Source organism: Orcinus orca, chromosome 13 (assembly GCF_937001465.1).
Source record: "Orcinus orca chromosome 13, mOrcOrc1.1, whole genome shotgun sequence".
NCBI lineage: Eukaryota > Metazoa > Chordata > Mammalia > Artiodactyla > Delphinidae > Orcinus > Orcinus orca.
The window spans coordinates 11,640,307-11,666,813 of NC_064571.1; the positions used below are offsets into that span (position 1 = coordinate 11,640,307).

At 46.5% G+C, this 26,507-nt stretch overlaps 1 protein-coding gene across 1 annotated transcript in view; it reads right to left on the reverse strand.

The window, feature by feature from the left end:
* The window catches only part of LOC117203972 (uncharacterized), a 34,738-nt gene extending 8,816 nt beyond the window's left edge, over window positions 1–25,922 (reverse strand). The window contains exons 1-5 of the mRNA XM_049696234.1: window positions 25,717–25,922; window positions 12,957–13,140; window positions 8,484–11,918; window positions 4,346–4,531; window positions 754–926 (exon numbers count right to left, since the gene is read on the reverse strand). Coding sequence (XP_049552191.1) covers window positions 754–926; window positions 4,346–4,531; window positions 8,484–11,918; window positions 12,957–13,140; window positions 25,717–25,922 — 4,184 coding nt within the window. The remainder of the gene's footprint in view (window positions 1–753; window positions 927–4,345; window positions 4,532–8,483; window positions 11,919–12,956; window positions 13,141–25,716) is intronic.
* Between the last annotated feature and the right edge of the window lie 585 nt (window positions 25,923–26,507).

A 26,507-nucleotide genomic window follows, 5' to 3' on the forward strand; every position in this document is an offset into this window, starting at 1 on the left:
GAATTAATCTTAACATAAGCCTTGTGCTGGCATAGTTTTTCTTAGGCAAATGACGTTTAAAATGCTTTCACTTTTCAATTAGTGTATTTTTAGAGATAACCAGCTTGTTTGTTAGCTATGATTCGTATAAAAACCAATAGAGAGCTAATGGTGAAAATGTAAACACGATTGTAAAGTAGAGATCAGTCATCTGTGCTTGTATAGTAACCCTGAAGTGTTGTGAGCCCAGCAGCACCACTGGAGTCACTGTTATGAAGGGAGGAGGGACCGATGTTGAAGGAGAGCCTCAGTTCTGATGTATTTGATTCTTAATCCTTATGGGGACTTAAGGACTCCGTGCTTCCACTGTGGGGGGCACAGGGTCGATCCCTGGTCGGGGAACTAAGATACCACCTGCCATGCAACGCCGCCAAAAAAATAGAAAAAAATTAAAAAAAAATCCTTATGGTTACTTTATCCTCACACCTACTCAGGAACTAGTTTTCCATGTTAAATATTTTTTCTTTCTTAAGTATATTATCAGATATGTTTGTGAAACAGTGAGAAATGACAGTAGCCTAAATGTGTTTTTTGTGCTCTGTAGTTACACTCTATATTTTTAACATTTGATATTCCTCAAATAAACGTAGATTCTTGGAGGATAAAAAACATTAAAAGGAGTATCCAAGAGAAGGAATTATATTCCCCCTTCCAAGCCCTCCCTTTGGGTCTCGAGAAAGAAGACAGCAACTTCCCTTCAAAGCCATTTCCTACCTGGAGATGATGCGGAGCTGGCTGCTCATTGTCTGAATCTGCTCTACCATGTACAGAAGCTCCTGGGAACATCTTTGGTCTACACAGTTCTTAGCAATGATGCGGATAAGTCTGGCGAAGTTTTGTCCGGAAGTCGCAATTTTCCTGGCAGAGGTAATGAGCTGTTCTTTGGTCTATACCAAAAGAAATGAAAGAGTTGGCAGTAGGTGAACAACGCCTCCGCAAGTTTTCTCTAAGAAATCAGTGGCAAATGGTAAACATCCCAAACTTGCTTAACTTATTCCAGCCCCGGAATGAACATATTGTGGCTTGGTCTAAAACTGTGATGTCCCGAACCTCCTCCAGAGGCTTCAAGACCAGACACTCTAGGTTAGCAAGAAGCTTATTCTCTTTAAAACCACAGAATGAGGTGGTCCAGGCCCATCTGTCCGTGGGGACTGCTGAAGGGAAGGTGGCCCAGCCTCCTGGTCTTGGGCTAGATGTTCTGCACAGGAGCTGTGGCCTGCAGTGGCTCAGAGAGAGTTTTCAGCAGCCCCGGGGCAGAGATAAGGCCCCTAAGAAGGGCCAGGTGTGAGGAACGTGCAGGTTGAAGGAGGTCTTGGCTTGACCAAAGGGTCAAAGGCCTATAGCCATATGTAGAGCTTCCCAGTTGGGAACTGATAATTAATGGGTTGGTGACAGAAGCCTTTTCCTAACCAGGTCTGAAAAGGCTTCAGAGAACAAGGAAAGGAGACCGGCCTGGCTTTTGTTGTGGTCAGGGAATGGGGCCAGGGTGGGAGTTTCCACTCAACAGTCAGGGCTTGTGTGGTTTGAGCTTCCCACTAGCACCAAAGGAGACTGTGCCTGGACCTTTTGGCTTGCCCAGATGTGGAGCACAAGGGGAAGAAGGAGGAGTGTTCGGGGCTTGAAAGCTGTCAGCAAACATTAAAAATGGAGTCAGACTATTTATTGTACCTGCCCTGTTGAGGGGCCTCTAAATTCCATGAGGATGGACATTAACTTAAGGGACAGAACTTAATTTTGTCTGCCCCATTCTTTTCATAATGGCCAGCCCTGGTGGGGAGCCACTTCTGGGTCCCTCTCCTGCATGTATCATGCTGTCTCAGCTTCTCCTGTAAGGAAGAAAGCAATCCTAAAAAACCTATGTTAGAGGCTTAGTTTATTAGAGGTATTTGCAATGCCAGATAAGAAAGGAGTGGGTACAGATGTGTCCAGTGCCTAATTCAAGCAATTCCAAGCTCCATGGCAGACCAGTCCGAGAAACCTCCCTTTCAAATGGGACAGCCTTTTTGAAACACAGAACTCAAGCAGCCAGTCCTAAATTAGCCAAATCTGTGCCAGGTCATTTGACACTCTGTTGCTCCTTCTTTTTAAAAAACTGACGTTGCGGGCTTCCCTGGTGGCGCAGTGGTTGAGAGTCCGCCTGCCGATGCAGGGGACACGGGTTCGTGACCCGGTCCGGGAAGATCCCACGTGCCGCGGAGCGGCTGGGCCCGTGAGCCATGGCCGCTGAGCCTGCGCGTCCCGAGCCTGTGCTCCGCAGCGGGAGAGACCACAGCAGTGAGAGGCCCACGTACCACCAAAAAAACCCAAAAAACTGACGTTGCAACCCCAAACCAAGCCCCATCCCAAACATCCAAGGCAGCACACTTCTTTATGATGTCCCAGGAGAAGACATGAGTCCTCACACCCTCGAGAATTTGTTTTTGCTTTATGATATGCCACCCCAGTTAGCAAATGAGTCCTAAAATATGTACTTTACTTCTCTTTGGATAAGGCTTGGGTTTAGGCAAGCTCTGCATCTGTCAGCTCTCTCCCTGTACCAAATGTAGGTTTGATGACCTGATTTCAGAGTTACTGGTCTTTAGGATAAGGAATACTAAAGAAATAGGAGAGAGGAGGGTGAGAGAACCCCTCTTTTTTCCTGTGGGTATTTTATTTTGTACACATTACTGCGACAGTTTCCCTGACCTAGATAATGACGTGAGGAATGGCTATCGTTCTCTGCTGGCACACAGACAGTGCTGATGAAGGTCGTGATGCTGGAAAGTCTTTAGTAAGAACATCTCCATGTGTGAAGGGGGAGGGCTCCACTGAGGAGGTCAAGCTGGAATATTCCAGAACTCTTAACCTAGGTCTCAAAGGTGCCAGAGAAAACTCAAACCACATGAGAATAGTCTTTTGTAGACCTCTGCCAGGAAAGGAGATGCTTACCTTTTCTGCCTCTCCAAGGGAAACCTTCATCCACTCTCCCCATCTTCCTCCCTGCTTCCTCCAATTCTGCCCCCAGCCTCAGGGCTGAAGAGTTGCTAATACGGTTGACTCAAGATTACTGCTCTGCCCCCGAGCCTGTGCTGCCTGTTACCCCCCCAACCAGCCATTTTAAACTCTTTTCTCTGTTTTACTCAAGAGCACCAGGGACTTTGGTTGTTAAAATCTGATTGGTATTAAGGTCGAGATTTGGAGGATTCGGGGGGAAATTCTGCATAGTCACTGCATTTTACCAGGCACTAGCCTCACTGTTAAAAACCACCATTTGCTTTTCCTTTTGTCATTTCCCCTTAGCGCACATTTCCCCAGGGAACTGCACGGGCTGGAGGATTTGCATATTCCTGGGCCCTCAGCCACATGGCCCCATCAGCACCCAAGTCCTATATAAATTAGAATATCTGAGATGTTTGGAAGGAAAACGGAAGTCAGCAAGAAGTGGTAACTGCTCCCACTTTTGACCTAATGACCTTGGGGTAACTGTTCCAGTGAGAAACTAACTGAAGTGGACATGGGTTGGGAGAAAGAAGAGGCCAATGAAAGGCCTGAGTCTTGGGTGTGGTAGGGCTGCTGGGCAGGGCTTTGCAGTCACCTCGTCTGGAGGTGCCCTGACATCCAGCCTTCTCTCTGGGCCCCGCTCCTCTACCGCGTGTGGCCCAGCCACGGGTGTGGGGGCCACGAGTACCCAGCAGGCCTGCGCTAGAAGACATTTTCTAAATGGCTCTCGGTGCCTTTCGATCTCTTCCTCTGGTCCCCACACTCAGTAAATGGACTTCTTTTACTTTTTTCAGTGTTGATGTGTGTGTGGATGGTAAGTGATGCTTAACTGCATTGAATCAAGGAGATAGCTAAAGAGAATCAGAACAGGTGACCTGTGGTTGAAGTTGCCCCCACCCCAAAGCCAGTGGAAAGTAGCCCCCATCCTGTCCAGGCTGTGCTGGCCCCGAATGGCCATCCTTCAGGAGCTTGCAGCCCTGTTACCTCTATTTTGGGGAATTTTTAAAGACGTAAATGGCTCCCTTCAGTTCATCCTCTGGGATAGGAATGGGTCTTGATTTGACTAAACTGCAGCTTCCGGTAAATTATCTTCCCCGATGGATTAAGACAAAGCCTTAGTAATGAGCCCACAGGAGGAGGGAAGAGAAAAATGAAGTGAGCTCTAGGATACGTCCAGATGGAGAGAGAAGACAGCACCGAAAAATGCTATGTGCCCGATAGCCCCTGCTCGTGGCCCCTCTGTCCTGGCTCCTGCGGGGCAGCAGCTGGGAGACCCGTTTCCCCCCGTGGTGCCCAATCCTCCCACCACCCACTGAAGGTCAAGTACCAGGATGCATCCTCTCCTCCTCAGACTCTGTGCCATCAGGAACACCTCCTTGGCCATCTCCTGGGTAACCTGGGTGATTCTGTTCCCACTGTTCACGCTGCCATCCTCTGGGAGAGGCAGGTCCACCTCAGTGTGCGGCCAGGCTGGACAGCCGGGGGAGCTGCCAGGGGTGCCGCTATGCTGGTGCTGTAAGAAGAAGACAGGGTGGAACTGATGAAATTCAAGATGCTCAGATCTTTCAACTGCAGTGGGGATGTTAATGGCTTCTTCAGCATTTTTAAAAGAAGAGTGGGAATCAAGAGGGTTTCCTGATCCCCACATGACAGCAGCTCTTGACAATCTCCTCCAAATACCTAGGAAAAAAGTGAGAAGAGGAAACAATGAATCCCTATTGCTCTGTGCTCCTTTCACCCAGAATTTGCATAAACTGCAACCGGGCAGACTCAGATCCCCAGTATAGTTAAAATATCACATTTTCTTTCCTTTGGTGAATTTTCAGGGCTTACCTGGGAGAATCTCTAGCTCCTTGAAGAAATTCGGGAATCCTTGAATGTCCCTACTTTGGGACAGTTTCATATCAATTATTCCATGTGAAAGGACTTTACAGTTCTGGTATGAATAATTATTTTCCCCCCATTAACTTGCTTATTATTTTCTAGTGAGAAAAACAGCAGCTTCTGCCAACCAGAAGTGGGCGAGGCCATGTTATTCTTCTTTGGACCCTAAATGAGGCCTCCGCTAAGCCTTTTCCAGACTCTGGAATTGAGACCAGGTGTACTGCCCTTGAAGGTAAACCCAGTAACAGTGTCAAGAGTGGCCTTGATCATCTCTTGGCCTCACGCACCAGATCCTGAGCTCCTGGGGGTAGGGCCTGTGCCCTGGGTGCAGGTGGGAAGGAGAACATGGGTGGGAGGAACCTCTGGGCCTTCCTACACCCTGACTTCTCCCCCAAGACCCCAACGTAGCATACTGATGTCTCAGAAGGGTCATAACGTAGCTGTTGGAAGTATGAGTGTGATAGCAAATTCTATCTAAATTGGGAGATATAAGTTCACGATCCTGTTTGGTCTGAGGCTATATATGTAGCAAATATTTCACCAGGAGAGGAATGGAAATCAAAGGATAACTGCTCCAGGCATGTGTCCCTTCCACCCCCACCTCGTTGGCCACTTTGTCCAGTCTTTGTCATGCTTCACTCACTGCCGAGCACGCAGGAAGGGTGCTGGGCTAAAGATGTGGAATCAGGAGACCAACGATCCAAGGAAGGGGTTGGATGAATCACATCATTTGGCGGTAGCTCTAGAGCTCAGGTGGGTGTTTAAGCGAGCGGTTGCCAAGTGACAGACAAGGGGACGGGACGTATGTGAGTCTGGGACCAGGAGACCGTGGAGGCTGGGGTCTAAGTGAGCTGCCCTGGGGTGTGGGTGCTCCACATCGTGGTGCTTGGCCCAGGAGCAAGCAGAGGCGACAGCCGCCGAGCATGTGGGGAAAGCCCTGATCATGTGGGTTTGACTCAGAAGTTGTCCAGATGCCGAGAACAGCAACCAGCCAGGTGGGTGGCTGGAGGTGGCACAGGGCATCCATAGTGAAGGCTTAACTGCAGGCTGTTTTCCTCTCCAACCATAAAGTATTCACTTCCACATCGGGAGCACATCTGAGCACAGGTATGCGCCCCCCGGGCTCATAGCCACTTGCAAACCAAGTTCACTTCAGAGCTCTTATTGCCTGCAATGTCCTTCCTCTCTTCCCTGGCAAATACAAATCCCAAACTGCCTCTGAAGCTCAACTCAAAACACCCTCCTCTCAGGAGACATCTAGAATATCTGCTTTATCCCTCCCGTTACCATTTTGCCCCAAATTTGTACACCTTCTGCCCTTCTAGGCTGTCTTTAGCATCCCAGCAAGCAATCTAAATCACTTACCATGCACCTGCGATGCCCCAGACACCGTGCTTGTCCTGAAGGATCTAAAGATGAGTAAAATGAAGTCCTTGAACTTCAGCGGCTGAGAGTTTAGACTTTCTGTGCTAGTGCATATCGAGAAGTCACCTGGCTTTTTTTGTATTATGTCTGCAATTAAATAATCCCCCACCTTCTGCAAACTGTTTGTTGGCCTCGTTTTAGACAGGTTGGGATGCCCCCTGACTGCTGGGAGGGGCAAGTCGGAGCCTTTTCTGGAGAAGGACCAACACACTGAGGGCCAGCAGGCTGCCCAGACGGGGCCCGGGATTATATGACGTGAAGAGAAAGGTGAGAACTCAACTGAGACTAAGACTCAACCATAGTGACTAAAAACCAGGGTGAAAATGGCAAATGTGGGATTTGGTGGGCCTTGAGCCAAGGGATAGGCAACTAGGAAATATTCTTTTCAACTCATGCCTCGTATTCAACTGTCAGGGACCTTCAACATCCAAAGCTAGCAGTGTCTCCAGGCTCTTCAGTCATGAAGGAGGCTAGGACTCTGCTGGAGAGCCCATAACTGGAATAAAGAATTTCCAGATAGTGACTTACAAGTGCCCAAAAGATGCACCTTCCCAAGGCCATGCCCTCCCTCAGGGGCTCACAGTTTGAGGTGCTGTTCTGGGCTGTGTGGAGGGTGTCTCCACCCCCCAGGAGCCCCAGGGAGTGGGACAGTGGAGCAGACACACACCATGGATGGTGATTCTCCCCTCTCCAACTGCCCTCCCACCCGGGGGTAGCCCAGCAGGACCACTGTCCCCACTGTCCCCTTCTATGCACTGGAATTATGTGTATGAAGGAGAATGCTTCCCTGGGGTAGGAACCTTGGAATGTGAGGCCTTGCTCTCCACCCAGAGGAAAGCAGCCTGCAACAGGAGAGGTGACACCCCTTCGTGGACAGGAGGGGTGATGGGGGCTGAATGAGCCTGCTCTTCTCACCATTCCGGGTGCCAGCTGACCTGGGCGCTCAGTTCTCTGAAATGCTCGTGTCGGGAGGTTTTGCTGAGAAAGGGACTGTGTCAGCTGAACTGAGAGAGAAACAGAATGTGTTGTCAGTGAAGTCAGCGGCATTAAGTATGTGTCAGAAAGACCCTGTGGAAAAACAGATCGGGGGAGCTGGCAGGATGTCTGAACTCATGAGACCAGGAGCCACAGAACAGGAGAGATGAGAAGACAGCGGGAGGCAGAGCAAAGAGGGCTTAGGCTGCAGGGGCAAGGGAACTGTGCCTGCCAGGCTCCCAGCGAATCTGGGAACAGGGCCTTTCTCATGGTAATGACATTTTAATGAGAAAGATGAAGTAAAGGGTAATGGGGTGGAGAAACACATTGTCTGGTCCACTTTATCTTGGGAGAAAGCCCAGGGAAAGGTTTGGGGGGGAGTCTGGGCAGCCAAGCATAAGGTCACGAAGGGGACAGATCAGGTTATGCACAAAACGCTGGGCTGAGCACATCTACCTGGGAACTTCTTGGGCGGTCACTGCCAACCTATTATATCTCCCACGGTTGATGTTAAGTAAATCAAATGTTTGGGCTCCACAATCCCTGACATTGTCTGGTGCCCCAGAAGGAAACGACTATACGTGGAAGGTGTTCAACAGACCCAGAAGCCTTCCGGTAGATCTTTCTTTTTGCCTACGAGGATTCAAGTTGGACTCCGGCCACTTGCAAACCAAAGAACCCCTGACTGGAGCAGGGAGGTAACATCGTGGAGGTCAAGGTGGCATGAAGTAGCCGGATCCACAGGAGGAGTGCTGTCAGTCACAGCAAGGGAACCCCCTCCAGATGGGGCCATGCGAAAAACTTCATGGAAGTCAATCATTACAGGCCGTACCACAGCGTACTAATTATGTTCCAGGCAAGTGCAAGTATTTTCCATGGATGCTTTCATCAACCCTCTGCCAGGAAAGTATCAATGTTCCCATTTTCTAGACTAGGATCTTAAAGTCCAAAATAGCTAAGAAACTTCTCTGAGATCTCAGAACTTAGAAATGGTAGAGGCAGACACAGTGCAGGCAGTGTGGTTCCTGACCTTGGATTCTCAAAGGGTGCCCTGTGCTGCCTGCCAGATGTGAATGACACACGTGGGCACCAAGAGAGCTTTTTCTGGAACTTGACGGGGGGCTTTGGTGACCAGAAAGAAGGCTGAGGTGGGGGAGAAGGAGAGATGCTGACTTTCCTACCGTGCCCAGGTCTGCGACTGTCCTGGTGATTCCTACCGTGCCCAGGTCTGCGGCTGTCCCGGTGATGCCTGGATCAGGAGTGCGGGTCCCCGCTGAGCTCCCTGCGGTGTCTTTTGGAGCAGCACCCTGGGAATCTACACTGCTGGCTTCAGCGGCTCCTGGTGCACCCTCCCCACGGTGGAGCTGGGGCTGGGTGGGGTCCTCTTCATCACTGGGCTTCAAGCACTGGGCCAGGAGTCTCCAAGCCTTGGTGTGACCACCTTTCCAGGCCTGGAGCTGGGCCACAGCATGGTGGGCCTTGGCTGCCCACTCCTGCTGAAGCCAGTCCTCTGGGCATTCTCGGAGCACAGGGACCCGCTGGGCTACCTCCTTGGTGAGGACGAGAATGCTCTCCAGAGCCATGAGAAGGTCTTCCTGGCAGGGCCCAGACTCCTGACCTCCAGCCACAATTCCCTGCACAGCTTGGATACCAGACACCATTCTTTCCAGAGAGCCTTCTGGCTGGGTCTGGGGGTCTTTGCAGACAGAGAGCCTTGGGCAGAAGGCACCTTGGAGGACACGTTCATAGTCTGCATTGATGCTGCTGAGGTGGCCAGTCAGGGCCTTGGCTTGAAGGGTGAGCTCCAAGCAGAGAAGTTCAAAGCGGGTGGACAGGCTGGGAGATGGTTTGGGGAAGGAGGCCAGGATCTGTGCCACATCCAGCAGAGCATCTGTGAGCACATGAACCTCCCTGCACAGAAAGGAGATCTCACTCTTTACCTGCTCATCCCCACACAGAAGAGAAGACAGCCTAGCAGCCTCTTGGAGCCTTTGAGAAACATCTGCTGCCTGAGCCAACCCTTCCTGCAGCCCCTGCTGGTCCTTCACAGCCTGTCGCAGGGGCAGTAGGAACAGGCCTTGTCTCCCGCTGAGCCTCTCCAGGCACTGGAGCAGGTCTTGGACAGCCACTGACCATAGAAGGCACCCATCCTCAATGCTCTCCTCCCACGACCTGGGGGCTTGGAAACCATCAGAGGCCAGAACTTTGTCCAAAAGCTGTTTGGCATGGGTCTCCGCCTCCTCCAATCTGCCTTGCACTTGTAAATGCGCTTCTGGGTGCCCAGCTGAGTCAGAATCCTTCTTACCCGAATCCATGGGTTCACTTTTGACTGCTAGTTGAACCATTGAGGCTAAGTTCTGCTGAAGCTCCATGAACACTGTCATGTTCTCTTGAAGATCAGCTGCTGGGTTGTTGCAAAACAGCTGTTGACACAGAGAATACCAGTCACCAGCTATGGCTACCAAACTTTGCCTGGTTTCCCTGGACTTCCCAGACAGTTGGAGAGCCACTTCCAGAAGCCTGTCAGTTCTAGCAGTTGCGCAATGTTCTATCTCCCTTGCTAGGTCAATAATAGAAGGTGCTAGTGATGGGATTTCTTGGAGTCCAGTCATCGTCTCTGACCCCAGTGGTACCTCTCCAGCCAGGGCCTCCTGAGCTGCCTCCACAGCTGCATCCTGGTCCTGCAGGATGGTGTGAGCCGAGGTCACTCCCTGGTGGCTCAGGCTGTCTACAGCAAGCATGGGTTTGCTGATGGCAGAGAGTGGAGAGCCCACCTTCTGTAGACCGGTGTCAAAAATCAAGGGGCAAAAAAGATGATCCCTAGGTGGATAGGAGGTGCCCTTGTCGCTTTTCCTCAACCCAGGCTCCCTTTGGTGTTTCAGTGCAGGAGCTGTGCAATCCTGGAGGCTGGAGAGAATGAAATAAGGCTGTCTCTCAGCCATGTCCAACCTCTGGACTCGGTCCCGAAGGGGACTGAGGATATCTGGGTGGTTAGTTCCATCCAGCCCCTCTCGGATGCTCTGAGCTGAAGAGATCACATGTTTCGCCAAGGTTAATAGCGCATCTGTGTCCCGAGAGCCGTGCCCGCCTGAACAGTGCTCCCCAGCCTCACCCAGGACCCGGGAGGATTGCTCCAGCTGCTGGATCAAGACTCTCAGGCCATTCCGGAAAATAGGATCTCGATCTTGGTCCACATACCTGCTCATCACCTGCACTATGTGTGTCCCTCGACCCTGTAAATATGCCACAAGTGGAGCAAACTCTCTGGAATCTCCACACCTCAAAGCCCATGTGAAAAAGTCCAAGTGCTTGGTCATTTCCTGAATGGACACACTCAGGAACTCAGGAATATCGAGAACATCATCAAAACATGCTAATAAGCCTTCAGATGCCCTGGCCCACTCCCGAAGCAGGGCCTGCAGGGCAGCAGGGCTCCAGTCCAGACCAGACCCTTGGGGGCCTTGTGAGAAAAGCTGTCGCACTCTGACCACGAGCCCCCAAAGGCCTGCCATGGTGGCCTCCATGTCTTCGCCAGTTTGCTGTCGTGGGCAGCAAACCAAGACCAAGTGAGCCACTCTGAGCATCCGGTTGGCCTGGTCGTGGAAAGCAGCGAGGAGAAGCTGGAGGCTCTCAGACAAGGCCTCGCCATCGCACCGGGAGGAGACTGAGGGAGTGGCCAAGGCGGCCCGGACCAGCCTTTGAAGAGGGCTTTGCGTGTCGGTGAACGTGTCCAGGATCTGGCGCAGCAGCCCGGTGCGGACCCCCTGGGAGAGGTCCTCAGTCGCGGCCCACAGCGCTGCGCACTCCTCCCCCGGCTCCTGGCTGTTCCCGCCCGTCCCCGGAGGCCCGTCAATCGGGTCCAGGCGCCGGACGCCGGCGCTCCGCAGCTCCAGCAGCCGGCGGCAACGGGCCACTAGGCGCAGGCGCTCGGGCGGCGGGGAGCAGGCGGCCAGGCGCATGCAGTGCCAGACCACGGCCGCCAGCGGCGCGTCCAGCCCGCCGCGCAGCCGCTCGGGTCCGGGCGCCGCCAGCAGCTCCCGCAGCTGCCGCAGGCTCCGAGGGAGCGCGCCGTGCGGGGCGCGGGCCGTTGGGGCGGCGCCGGGCTCCAGGCGCCCTAGGAGCTCGCCCAAGGTCTTCCTGGCCAGAGCGAAGACGTGGCGCCGGGAGGCGGCCAGCCGCGGGTCGCGGGGACGCCGGAGGTGGCCGCGGGCGGCCACAAGCAGCACAGGGACGCAGCCCCGCAGCAGGCGACTGGCCCGGCCCAGGCGCTCCTCGGATCCGCACGCAGTCAGGCCGCCCAGGCTCTGCAGCGCCACCGCCAGGTCGGCGAAGGGGCCGCGCAGCGAGGCCGCGTCGCCCGCCGCTTCCAGCGCGTCCAGGCAAGTCAGGCACCAGCCCGCCGCTCGCACCATCTTCCTCGCCGTCGCCGCGTCTTCTAGCAGCAGGACCTGTTTGGGCAATCGGGGGAAGAGAAGCTGGAAAATGCCTACACGTTTCTGGAGCCGAAGCGAAAGCAACGGCAGCTGCTTTACCCCCATTTTGCAAATAAAGGTCCTCCAAAAGACTAAAGAGAATCTCAGAGATAATAATAGTAATAATAATGATGACGATGTCACCTAAGAGTGACGTTTAAAGAAAACATTTGGCTTAACTGAAAATGTAAGCCCCTCTAAACTGAGCTACATTTAATGTGGGGTCCAATCTGGCTTTGAAGAGCCCTTCTCTTCACATTACAGGAGGAGCAGTCAACCGTCCACGTGGTAACCAACACATCACGAACGAAAGAGTGTTTAGGAAGCACTTACTGTTTGCATGAGGATGATGGGGGCTGGCGAGATGGCCTGTCCAAGAAGTGCCTCTAAGAAATCTTTCCTGGTCTGACTCTGTCGCCCCCTGACTGCTCTGTTCATCCCCTTCAACAGAGCTGGTACCCAACCACTTCCAAGAGCCTGCCCTTCTTCCCCTCTCCTCCTCCCAGCAGCAGGTGCCAAAGCCCTCTGGCTGTGCCTCTCTCATCTCCCCATTTCAATCTTTCTTTAATGAGGATCTGTTAAATTACAACTACACCCCCTCCCAATAACCCACAGTATTAAAGTTTAAATGATGAACATTATTAATATATTAATATTTGATAATAGTTGAGGCATATAACGTTGTAACAGGGAGCGATGTACCGAGCTAAAAGAGTTGTGACAGATGGTGGAATGTCAGGATGGAGAATGGGGAGTATTTGGAGGCTGAGGGGTTATCCTGGCCCCTGAGATCCTCCCAGGTGTAAGGCAATACAGCAAGTTAGCCAAATAGGCTGAGAGTTGCCCAGGTTTTGGTAGCTTCTCCCCAGGTAGCTCCAGGCCATGGGTAGGGTGGGAAATGCATCCCCTATCATTACGGTTTGGTGGCTAAGTGTGGGGATCAGGGGTTGCATGTGGGTTTAAGAACAGAGACTCAGTACGTCTACCCAGCTCCCTATGGCAGCTTCCACAATGAGCATTTATTAAATTGGTAATGAACTCTGCGATCTTGGCATAAACTTGGGCAGGTTTCTCTCTCTGGGGTGGGCATCCCTTGTGGGAATGACATGCCCCGTCCATGCTTCCCAGCAATGAGCTCTCTGTCCAGACCAACGGGCCAGCCAGCTCTGACATCAGCCTCACCTTCGTGGTGTCTACCAGGATGTGCTGAGCTGTGGTCACTAGCTCCTCCTGGTGGCTCTGACATTCCGGCTGAAGATGGAGCTTCTGAGCTACCAGCGTGATATTCCTTGAAGACAGGATCAGAGACTCCGCCGCAACCCCCATTTCCTCCTGGAGCCACACTTCCTCAGAGTCTCCCGCCAGCCTGGACAGACATGTTCTTTGCTTAGCATTTACCAACACTCCATGAATGTAATGTTACAAAAAAGAAACATCCCAGTAAGGAAACTGTGACGCGTAGAAGTTACAGAGCACTATGAAGCCATTAAAGTGGTGACGTAGGTCTATATGTAAGTGACAGAAGCCTCTCCAAGATGTGATATTGAGTGAATAAAACCAAACTACAGAATAGTGTGTATGGCAAGATTTAATTTGTTTTCAATTAAGTGTAGATCTACATCGAGAACCATTTATCGAGAAGGATAATCATCAAACTGTGGTTCTATCTTGGCGTCTTAAAATATGCTTTGTTCCTTTCTGAATTGCTCTCATTTTCTCTGCAGTGAACACATATAATTACTACAGGAAACAATAAGCTTCTTTTTGTAAGGAAGAACTATCTAGAATCTCACTGCAATCCATGTTATCAGGAGGAGATGTTTTGTGTAACAAAAGTCAGTTTCCATGAACACAGATGTCCACAGCAGCTGTTTTTGTCCACGTGACTGCAAACATTTCTTTTTCACTAATAATCCCTAACCACACAAAACAAAACAAGAAAAGTCCCACCCCGCCTCCCGCCTGACCATATAATGGTTATTCTTTGCAAATGAGGCTGAGCTCTGTGCCTTTGGACTTGCAGGCTGGGAGGACACAGGAGTGCCAGCTTGAGTGATCTCAGAGAAGCTCCTCTCAGCTTTTGGTCCCTTACCTAATGGCAGCTGATTTCAATGCCCCTCATTCTTTCCTGCCCCAAACAATCCAGCTACCCTCATGTAAAATATCCCAAGTTCCCGGTGTGCAGAATCACACGAACCCAAAACACCCAGCGCAGCAAAATGTCTAAACGCTGGGGGAAAGGAATATTGGAGAGGATATGTGACAGCTTTTGTCTTCCCTTACTTTACTTTGGACTCCTTGCGGAGAATTTGCACATCAGCTGCTCGGCCCGTAAATTTGACACTCAGGCCGCTCAGCCCATAAATATGACTGTGCCACATCTGGGCAGCTGTTCAGTTGCAGAGCTGGGGCCCTCACACACTTGCTAACTTCCTGGGCTTTCTCATGGGAGAGAAACATAGCAGTCAAGAGTCAGGGTTGTATATGTGAAATGAGGTTGTGGAGTCCAGTCTTAAGGCAATTAATAGCTGTGTTCAAATATATGACCTTGAGTACCAGCTACTTCACACGGAATAGAAACTCTGCAGTGATCTGCCCAAATGAATCTTCCGATGACCTGCTGACCTTCCCAACTCTCCTCCCTCTTCCTGAGACCTTTGGAACATTTTTCAATCCTTTCTCCCCTCACTCTCTTCCCTCCTTTTAGATTCGGCTGAGGTAGTTTAATGTTTTGAATTTGAAGCCTCAGTTAGAATTTCCCTTAGCATTTGCATCTCTCTTTCAAGAATTTTGATTCTTAACCATTCCAAGATGCAGTACGATTATCCTTTACAAATTTCTGTTCTTCTTCATCTTGCCTTATATTGAGGTCTTTGGTTTATGTTTGTGTTGTTTATCAGTATTTTTCTGGGTTTTCTTTTTTTTTTTTTTTTTTTTTTGTGGTACGCGGGCCTCTCACTGCTGTGACCTCTCCCGTTGCAGAGCACAGGCTCCGGACCGCAGGCTTAGCGGCCATGGCTCACAGGCCTAGCCGCTCTGCGGCATGTGGGATCCTCCTGGACCGGGGCACGAACCCATGTCCCCTGCATCGGCAGGCGGACTCTCAACCACTGCGCCACCAGGGAAGCCCTGGGTTTTCTTGATTTCTTGACTTGGGGTACATGGTGATATGGTCACTAAATCCTTGCTTATCTGCATTCATATACTTCCTGTTTCAGGTTAATGATGAGGTGTCTGGGTAGAGCGTTCTTAATGGCAGGCCTTTCCTCTTCACAGCCCATAGACTTGTTACCAGCGTCTTCTGGCCTCCAGAGTTACAGGTGAGAAATATGAAGCCAGTCTATTTGATACCAGTCTAATTGACCTTCCTTTATAAGTAATTTGTTTTTCTTTTGTCTGGAAGCACCAAGAGTTCAGGAATTATGCCAACATATGCTTTATATATATCTTTCCTCTGCAATCTCACCCAGAACCCAGGGAGCAGTTTTTCTGTACAGATATGGGCCATTAATTGGCTCAGAGAAATTTTCTTCTATTATTTGTTTAATTATTGCCTCTCCTCAATCTCTTCATGTTTCTCCTTCTAGAAGCCCCATTATCTGAAAATTGGGTCTCCTGGATCTGTCCTTCAATTCTACTATATTTTACATGTGTGATTTCTATATCTTTCTGCTTTTGTTCTTTGGCTGAATTATGTTGATAGCTTGCTCTTTCAGATCAATAATTGAGTCATAATAGTAAATATTCTTGGGACTTCCCTGGTGGTCCAGTGGTAAAGAATCCGCCTTCCAATGCAAGGGACGTGGGTTTGATCCCTGGTCGGTGAACTAAGATCCCTCATGCCACGGGGCAACTGTTCTCAAGTGCCGCAAACTACAGAGCCCACGCAACACAGCTAGAGAGAAGCCCATGTGCTACAACAAAGAGCCCACACGCTGCAACGAAAAATCCCGCATGCCTCAACGAAGATCCTGTGTGCCACAAGTAAGACCCGATGCAGCCAAAGATAATAAATAAATAAATAAAATAGTAAGTATTCTCAAACTTTTGCTTCAAGCCATGAGAGTATCAGACCAACCTTCCCACCAAGAACACTGGTAAAAGATGGATGAAGTATTTTTAAAAACCCAGATACTTTAAGGTGCTAGAGATCAACCAAGGCAGCCAAGATTTATTCCCCAGTAACGCAGGCCAAGAGGCACAAAAGCCATGTAAAAAGTAGCAGTCATGCCAAGACTTCAGTAGTCTCATGGTACTGAGAAAATAAAAGTTAGAGTTTGGGTCTCATCAATGTGAAGGAAACCTGATGAGTATCCCAGGATTTCAGCTGAGACCGCAAAAGGCTACACCTTAGAAGTAAGAACTGGAAATAGACATCTCCTAACAAAGACTGAAACTAGTCTTGAAGCATCTTAAGGTTTTGATTGGAGAAGAGTGACCTCTCCCTACTTTAACTGCCCATCAGAATAAAATTAAATTCTCTCTGGAAGGAGACAATACTACAATTTGCATACATTATGTATTGTATTCAGTTTTTTTTTAAATTAGCCCACATGAAAAGATAAAGGTAGCATCTCAAATTATTTTGGTGAAGATAGACTTTATAATAAATAGTGCTGGGGGAGTTCCCTGGTGGTCTAGTGGTTAGGATTCGGCACTTCCACTGCCGCGGCCCGGGTTCAATCCCTGGTCAGAGCACTGAGATCCCACAAGCTGCGTGACCAAAAAAGTAATAAATACATAAATAAATAGTGCTGGGACAACTGAGTAGACATCTGGAAAAATATAAAGTGAGATTCCTATCTTAAAACATACACAAGACTGAACTCTGAGTAGATTAGGCAATCTGAATATAAAATCAAAACTATACAAGTACTAGAAGAAAATGTGAGTGAATTCTTCTTTAATCTTGGTGTGAGAAAACCTTTGTAACTATGACTCAAAACCAAAAGGCAATAAAAGAATAGGTTGATAAATTTAACTACATAAAATTTTTAAATTTCCCTGGCAAAAAAAAAAACCACCTAAAATGTCAAAAGACATACAGTAAGCTGGGAAACGATTTTTGCAATATATATGACAGACAAAGTTACTAACCTTAATGTATAATATATTCAATGTTTATAAACCTAATGATATAACTGCACCATACACTTTGCTTTTGTCACTTAATAGTGTATGTGTTTTGGATTAATAACATAACCTAGCATACACTACAAAGGGCTAATAACCTAATTATATTTCAATAGATCCAACATGTAATATATAATATATTTCAACCCAGAAATCTCACTACAAAGAATCTACCGCCTCCAGCAATATGAAAGTACATATGCACAAGGTTATTTACTGCAGCATTGTTTATAATTTCAAATATTGGAAACAACCTACATGTGCATTCATACAACAGTGGTTGAATAAATTATGGTGCGTTCATACACACAATGGAGTTATTATACAACTCCATATAAAAAAGTAAGAAAATTTCTATGAAATGATATGTGTGATCTCCATGATATATTAAGTAAAATAATCAAAGAGCACAACAATATCTGTAACATATCCTTCATGTAAGAAAGAAGATATTAAAGATACATGTGTCGAGGGCTTCCCTGGTGGCGCAGTGGTTGAGAGTCCGCCTGCCGATGCAGGGGACACAGGTTCGTGCCCGGTCCGGGAAGATCCCACATGCCGCGGAGCGGCTGGGCCCGTGAGCCATGGCCACTGAGCCTGCGCGTCCGGAGCCTGTGCTCCGCAACGGGAGGGGCCACAACAGTGAGAGGCCCGCGTACCGCCAAAAAAAAAAAAAAAAAAAAAGATACATGTGTCAAAATTAACCAGAATGTGGGGAAATCCCAAAATAAAATATGAAAAGTAACAAATGAACCTAACTAATCACTGAGGTTGTCAGAATTCTAAGATCGCCAGCAAGGCTCTCATCCTCTGGTGTACACACCCCGGGTAATGGCCTCCCCTTGAGTATGGGTGGGACCTGTGAATAGGATGGGATGGCAGCCTGTGATTATGTTATCTTATAGGAAAAAGGGGTTTGTTGATGTAATTAAGGCCCCTAATCATTGGCTTGAGTTAATCAAAGGAGGATTATCTTGGGCTGGCTTGACCAAAGCAGAGGAGCCCTTAAAAGGGTGAGTGGGTCCTTATTGAAGAGACAGATTTGAAGGAGCAGAGACACTCTCCTGTTAGCCTTGAAGAAGCAAATTGCCACATTGCGGACAGGGCCGTATCTCAGGGCCTCAGTTCTCCAATCCCAGAGAACTGAATACTGCCAGCAACCAGTGAGCTTGGAAGGGGACCTGAGCCTCAGATGAGACTGGGGCCCACCTGACACCTGGGTCATCTGGCTCACCCAGCCAGATGAGACCCACAGCAGCAGACCAGCTACCCCAGGCCCAGACTCCGGACCCACAGACACTGTGAGATGATAAATGGGTGTTGTTTTCAGCAGCTAAACTGGTGGTAATTTGTAACGCAGCAGTAGAAAACGAATATGATTTCAAATGAATAACACTGAAGGGGATGGGGAAGAAAAAAATAACCTAATTAACTCTAGAGAACAATATTTTTCCAGGACAGGGTCAGGATAAAAACGGTAAGAGCTACATAAAAATGCTTCCCTCTAGTAATCTGTTTCTCATATGGTTACAGGTTAAATTTGCAATTCCTTCGCGTGTATAGGGCTGAAAATAAATGGATATATTGTGGGTAATGAGAACCAGGATTCTCATTTGTTGGAAAAAGAAGCTGCAAAGAAGGAAAGGAGAAGATAAGAAAGAACCTTGTAGGGTTGGATTGGACTTGGAGATATGAATATGCGATTATATATATATATATATATGCATTCGGAGACATAGAAATAAATAGTCAATGTATGTGTGCCCATGGATTAGGATACATACATATATTTCTTAGCTCTGTCTGCTGAGAGGCCCGAGGAGCAATGACACACCAGTAGTAATGAGTATATTTAAAGCCCAGATCTTGGTTTCTAAATGCTCTTATCCTTCAGTAAAGGAAACCAGGGTTCTTTGGGGGAAGAAGTTAATTCCAGGGCTCAGGCTGGAAAAATACAAGATGAGTCTGAAAAATAAGTGGGTGCTTTAAAAAAATGGAGACATTTTCAAAAGGACACAGGAGCTGATTGGAAGGAACTCCCGATGACTGAAACTGGAATGAATCAAACAGTAAAATAATGACAGTATTGGATTATAAGCCATAGAACGAAATAAATATCCAGTATAAATCATTGAATATATACATATAATTGAATAAATAAATGAGGGAGAAAGGATATTATTTCTGTACAGAAGAATTCCAGTTTATACACGTAGAAGAAATGAGAGAAATTTTAAAAATTATTAGGCAAACATCATAGTAACAATTCTTACAGGCAAGATACACTAATGGGTAAATGGATGAAAGTTTGAAGAGAAACAGAACAGTTACAGAAATTACTCCAAGACACTTATGAATTACAAAAGGAAAAATAGTGGAGAAATCTATCGGTTAGTTAGCCACTCAACTAAATGATAAAGTTTAAAATCACTAGTAATAAGATAGATCAACATCATGATAGAATGCATAAAGAAGGCCACATCACTTCTGTGATATTCTTGCCAAAAAATGCATAACCTCAATCTAATCTAATCATGACAAAACAATCTGACAAACCCAAATTAATAGATATGAAAGTACTAAATAACTGACTGCAAAATAACTGACCAAGACTTATCATAATATCAGGGTCATAGAAGACAAAGAATGAAGAACTGCCACAGATTGGAAAATCTTAAGGAGAGACCATTAAATGCAATGTGGGATCCTGAATTCGATCCTGGAACAGAAAAAGAACATTAGGAGGAAAACTGGCAAAGTTTGAATGAGGTCTACAGTATAGTTAATCGTATTGTATCAATGTTAATTTCCTGGTTTTGAAAATTGCACTATGGATATGTAAGTTGTTAACATTAGGGAAAATGAGGTGATGTGTGTACCTGAACTCTATTATTTTTATTTATTTATTTATTTTGCGGTACGCGGGCCTCTCACTGTTGTGGCCTCTCCCGTTGCAGAGCACAGGCTCCGGACGCGCAGGCTCAGCGGCCATGGCTCAAGGGCCCAGCCACTCCGCAACATGTGGGATCTTCCCGGACCGGGGCACGAACCCATGTCCCCTGCATCGGCAGGCGGACTCTCAACCACTGCGCCACCAGGGAAGCCCCTTTACATATTTTTGATATAAGTTCTTTATCAGATAGATGCTTTGTAAATATTTTCTCCCAGTCTCCGGCTTCTTTTCATTCTCTTAGTAGTAGCTTCTTTTCATCCTCTTCTTTTGAAGAGCAAAAGTTTTTTATTTTTTGAAAAAGTCTAATTTGTTCTTTTATGGATCATGCACTTGGCATTATGTCTAAGAAATCTGTTCTTAATCCAAGATCTCAAAGATTTTTTTTCCCTATGGTTCCTTCTAGAACTTTTATAGATTTAGGATTTATATTTAGGTCTGTGATCCATTTGGAGTTAATTTTTGTATATAATCTAATATAGTATGTATCAAAGTTCATTTTTTTGGTATATGAATATCCAATTATTCCAGCACTATTTGTTGAAAGACTAACCATCCTCCACCAATTTGCCTTTACACCTTTGTAAAAAATCAATACTAATTTATATTAGAGTCTAAAAAGTCAAGGATTCATGTTGTAATGAACTAATTCATGCATAGTGGAGAACATTAAAAGGATAATTTAAAAATGCATAACTGCATAAAAGAAGAGACATCATATAGAGTATTTATTGGACCACAGTATAATTATGCTAGAAATCAGAAAGGTAACTAGAAAATCTCCAACTGTGTGGTCCAGGAGAGACTGAAGTTGGAAGTGGAGAGCAGAGAAGGTGTGTTAAACCGTCTTCCCCAGGTCTGCTGTGATGCTCATGCTGACTGTGCAGTCACAGCCCCAAAGGCACGATTCACCCAGACTCTGAAGTGAGTGGTACCCTGTGGGGTTGTGCAACCCATGGACCCTTCCCTGTTTACCAACCAGTATGATCATATATATGTATGGTAAACACATATACATATATACAGGCATATCCATGGATAGATATGCTTTATATGAATTTTTTTAAATGAAAATGGAGAGATAGGGAAGAAAAAAGGATGGGAAGAGGGACTGGGAAGGAGAGAGAGAAAGCAAAAATATCTGGAATCAATATATACCAAATGTTCACAGTGGTTACCTATGGGCTGTAGACTTATGGGTAATTCTTTTCTTCCTCATCTCATTCATATTTTCTAAATGTTCATCATATGATACATTTCTAAGCAAAAGGGAACATATGCTGTGTTGGCCTCTTCTTGTGGGGTCTTCCCTGTAGCCCCGTCCTGATGCCAATGCTGGTCTGCTGATGTGGCAAGTTCCTTCTGGCCTCCTGAGAGCTTACACAGCAGAGAGAAACACCGGAACTTGCCAGCCAGAGAGAAACACTTAGCACGTTGTGTACAGATTGCCTCCATTTGCCCTCTCCTGAGAACTGCTGGAGGAGCTGCCCTGAAAGCCAAGGGAACCAAACCCAAGTCAGAATATGAATTATTTGCAGTGTTGCTCGGATTTGATGGGCTGGACCGTATCCCACGGTCATGAGCACAGATAATTCCCTTTATAAATAACTTAATTGCCCGGAACAGACGATACAGCAAAGGCATTTATAATGAAGCAGACAAAAAGGATAGTTAACTTCTCCCAAAGTTTTGTGTGCCCTTTTTTGTGTGTGATTACAAAATGCATTGCATTAAAAACTTAGAATGTACAAAAGAGCATTAAATTAGTATAAAATCACTCTATTCTCAAACTCCTAAGTAAATTATTGTAAAAATTTTGGCAAGTTTCTTTCCATGAATTTTTTTTCCTTTCACATCACTGGGGTCACACCATGTACAGTGCCTCTGGCTGCATATCTTGTGTGTGTGTATTAAAATATACATAACATAAAACTTACCATCGTACCCATTTTTAAGTGCACAGCTATTGTGGCAGTAAGTACATTCACATTGTTGTGCAACTATCACCACCATCCATCTCCAGAACGTTTTTCAACATCTCAAATTGAAATTCTTTTTTTTTTTTAAGATTTAATTTTATTTATTTTTGGCTGCATTGGGTCTTTGTTGCTGTGCGCGGGCTTTCTCTAGTTGCGGCGAGCGGGGGCTACTCTTCATTGTGAGTGGGCTTCTCATTGTGGTGGCTTCTCTTGTTGCAAGGCACGAGGTCTAGGCACGTGGGCTTCAGTAGTTGCAGCACATGGGTTCAGCAGTTGTGGCTCGTGGGCTCTAGAGTGCAGGCTCAGTAGTTGTGGCACACGGGCTTAGTTGCTCTGTGGCATGTGGGATCTTCCCGGACCAGGGCTCGAACCCGTGTCCCCTGCATTGGCAGGCAGATTCTTATCCACTGCACCACCAGGGAAGTCCCTCAAATTGAAATTCCATACCCATTAAATGATAACTTCCCATCTTCCCCCTTCCTGAGCCCGCCCCTCACCACCCCTGGCAACCACCATTCTACTTTCTGTCTCTATGAATTTGACTACTGTAGGAACCTCACGTAAGTGGAATCACAAAGTATTTGTCTTTTAGTGCCTGGTTTATTTCGCTTAACACTAAGTCCTCAAGGTTCATCCATGATGTAGCATGTGTCAGAATTTCCTTCCTTTTTAAGACTAATACTCCCCTGTATGTGTACACCACATTTTGTCTATGCATTCATCTGTATAGTGACACTTGGGTTGTGTCCACCTTTTGATTATTGAAAATAATACTGCTGTGAACACGGGTATACAAATAACTGTTAGAATTCCTGCTTTCAATTCTTTTTAATATAGAACCAGAAGTAGAATTGCTGTATCATATGGTAATTCCATTTTTGGTTTTTTGAGGACTCACGTACAGTTTTGAATCCTCTCTGCTTCTAATTCACTTAACTTTTGAGCATGAGTTGTTTTGTTTTTTTTTTTAAATTTTGGCTGCATTTGGTCCTCATTGCTGTGCGTGGTCTTTTTCCCTGGTTGTGGAGAGCGGGGGCTACTCTTTGTTACAGTGTGCGGGCTTCTCATTGCGGTGGCTTCTCTTGTTGCAGAACACAGACTCTAGGTGCGCATGCTTCAGTAGTTGCAGCACGCAGGCTCAGTAGTTGTGGCTCGCAGGCTCTAGAGCACAGGCTCAGTAGTTGTGGCGCGTGGGCTTAGTTGCTCTGCGGCATGTGGGATCTTCCCGGGCCAGGGATCGAACCCGTGTCCCCTGCATTGGCAGGCGGATTCTTAACCACTGTGCCACCAGGGAAGCCCCCATGAGTATCTTTTTAACAATGTTTTTGTAGCTCTTAATAATTTCAAACTTCCAAAAATTTTTGTGAAAATAATACAACAAACTCCAATATATCCTTCAGTGAGATTCACCAACTGTTCTCATTTTGCCATGTTTTCTTTATCATTCTCTCTTTCTCTTTTTGTGTATGTATGTGTGTGTGTGTGTATAGAAAGTTCCAGATATGATGCTTCTTTACCCTGAAATGATTTAGTGTGGATTCCCTAAGAACAAGCACATTCACTTTCGTAACCACAAAACAAGTATCAGAAATTAATCAGAAAATTAAACATTGGTACAACGCCATTACGTAATCCAAAATCCATATTCTAAGTTTGCTAATTGCTTCCAATCTGAGGACATGTATGAAAGTTAATTGTCGAGTCCTGTGGTGGGCAGTTCTAAAGATGCCCGCACCCCAACGGTCCCATCCCCTGGTAAGTCAATCAAGTGTTAATCGGGTACTGCTGGGAAGGACTTTGCAGATGCAATTAAGGTGACCTTAAAATAGGGAACTTATCCTGGACGATCCAGGTGGGTCAAAGTAATCTCATGAGCCCTTAAAAGCAGAAGAATAAGGCAGAAGGGGAAGTCAGAGAGGTCTGATGCTTGGGCAACCTTGACCCGCCATTGCTGGAGGGGCCACAGGAATGCAGGCAGCCTTGAAGAGCAAAGATGAGCCTCCGGCTGAGAGCCAGCAAGAGACTGGGCTCCTCAGTCCCATGACCACAAGGGACAGCCTGAATGAGCCTGGAAACGGATTCTTCCCAGAGCCTCTACAGAAGAGCCTGGCCCATGGACACCTCGATTTTGGCCTGTGAGACCCAAAACGGAGGAACCATGCAAGCCCACCAACTACAAAACTCTGAGGTACGAAATCTGTGTTGCGTTAGGTCCCTAAGTTTGTGAAACTTGTTACAGCAGCAAAAAAAACCTAATACACGTCCCCTCAGTCTCCTTTAATCTGCAGCAGTTCCTGAGACTTCGTCTTGACCCCTGACACTTTATGGAAAATACAAGCCATTTATTTGTAGAAGGTCTCTGAATTTGGATTTTTCTGATATATATATAAATATAAATAAATAAATAAATAAATAAATAAATATATACTTGACCACATGCATGGTCACCTGACCAGGGACTGAACTCAGGTCACAGCAGTGAAAGTGCTGAATTCTAACCGCTAGACCACCCGGAAACTCCCTGATATTTTATTAATAGATTCAGGTTCTACATCTTGGCAATTGATTCCACAGAAGTGGTGCTGTGTCCTTCTCAATGGCCCACATCAGTGGGCATGTGGTGGTGTTTTTGTCCCAATAACAGTAATGTTAACCTTGATCACTAGGGTAAAGTGATATCTGCCAGGCTTCTCCTCTGTAAAACTACTATTTCCCCTTTGTAAATAATAAATACTCTGCCGGAAGATAACTAGAGACAATACAAACATCCTGCTCCTCATTAAACTTTTGCCCACCAATTTTAGCATCCACTGATGACCCTTGCCTGGAACAGTTATTATTATGATAGGTGCCTTCTCTGTTCATATTAATTCTAGCTCTATATTAGCTTAAAAATTTTGTTTGATAGCCCGCTTCCCCATGTAAAACAATACTACAAGTATTTCCCCTAATTAATAAATGTTAATTGACATTTTAAGCATCTACTTTGTTTTATTGTTTCACCGTAAGGTTAGATCACGGTTTACCAAACTAGGTCATTTAGCTTGTTTCTCCTTTTTCACAATTTTAAATAATGACACAACACATGTCCCTGTAAATACATCGTAGCTCATATTTGTGACTATGTCCTCTGGGTAAATTAGTAAGATTGGAATTAATGAGTCAACAGGTACATATTTCTAAAGTCTTGGATCTATTTTATCAAATTACCCTCTAAAACACCAATTTCCATTTCTATCATGAGTATATGAGACGACGCATGTCTGCCACCACAGTATTATCATTATTCTTTAATAGTTGCTGATATGCTGGGCTAGAAAAATAGTATCTTACCATTTTAATTTTCATTTCTTTGTTTGCTAAATGTTTGGTAAAAGAATTATTGAGGATTAGTAAGATTGAATATATATTCCAGATTTTAAAATTCACTTTTATTTCTTTTTCACTGAAATAGCTGTACTTTCCTTACTTTTCTATTTATGTATTTGGCTTTTCCTTGTTGATATCGTTGTATGTTTCCTTTCTGTTTGATCCACTGCTCCTGAGAGCAAGGACTGTGAATGTCTTATTCATGCTATATTTCAGTACTTAGAATAGTGCCTGACACTTTAGTAGGTGGTCGATAAATACATGTTGGATGAAAACATGTATTCTTAGTGGAAAACTCAGTCAGCTAATTCTGAAATGTTTGCCTTTTGAAATTACATCCCGACTAATAAATAACAACATATTAAATAGCTTTGCTTTATGTTTTATCAATTTACTTGTCACACCTGACTTCTTTCCAAAAGTATCTAAGGAGACTATAATAAGGCTCTATTTATACTCTTCTTCTGCAAACTTGTCAGAGTAAAGCGCTTGAGTTGTTTAAAATTATTACCTTTGGGCAATTTGCACAAAGTCTTCACTAGCTTGAGCCAATTCCTCCGCCATCTTCTCCAAAGAGGCAAATACTTCATTGTCCATGTCTTTCCTCTCCACTGAGATGATCAGATGGCAAAGCTGAACAGTCATTGGTGAGATGATTCTCTCAATGGCCTTGTTCTGTATCATGGAGCCGATGTCATCCAAGAGGAAAGACTCCATCTGTGGACAGAAGTATGACATAGCTGAGATGAAAAGAGGAAGGCTCAGACTTGCCCTTCTAGTTAAGACATAATAGATTACAACAGGTCAAAGTGCCTGCTATAACATTAAGAAAAGTCAGATAAATTATACAAATTATATTCCAAATACATCAGAAAGCTGTGGCAGCAAGGATTATGAGACAGATTTAAATTCCAGGAATCTCAAATTATTATAAAATAAGTTATTCCTGGGACTTCCCTGGTGGCGCTGTGGTTAAGAATCCACCTGACAATGCAGGGAGCACGGGTTTGAGCCCTGGTCCAGGAAGACCCCACATGCCACAGAGCAGCTAAGCCTGAGTGCCACAACTACTGAGCCCACACATGCCACAGAGCAGCTAAGCCTGAGTGCCACAACTACTGAGCCCACACGCTGCAACTACTGAAGCCCTCACGCTCTAGGGCCCGCGTGCTGCAACTACTGAGCCTGCATGCTGCAACTACTGAAGCTCGTGTGCCTAGAGCCCGTGCTGCGCAACAAGAGAAGCCACCGCAATGAGAAGCCCGCGCACCGCAGCAAAGAGCAGCTCCCGCTCGCTGCAAC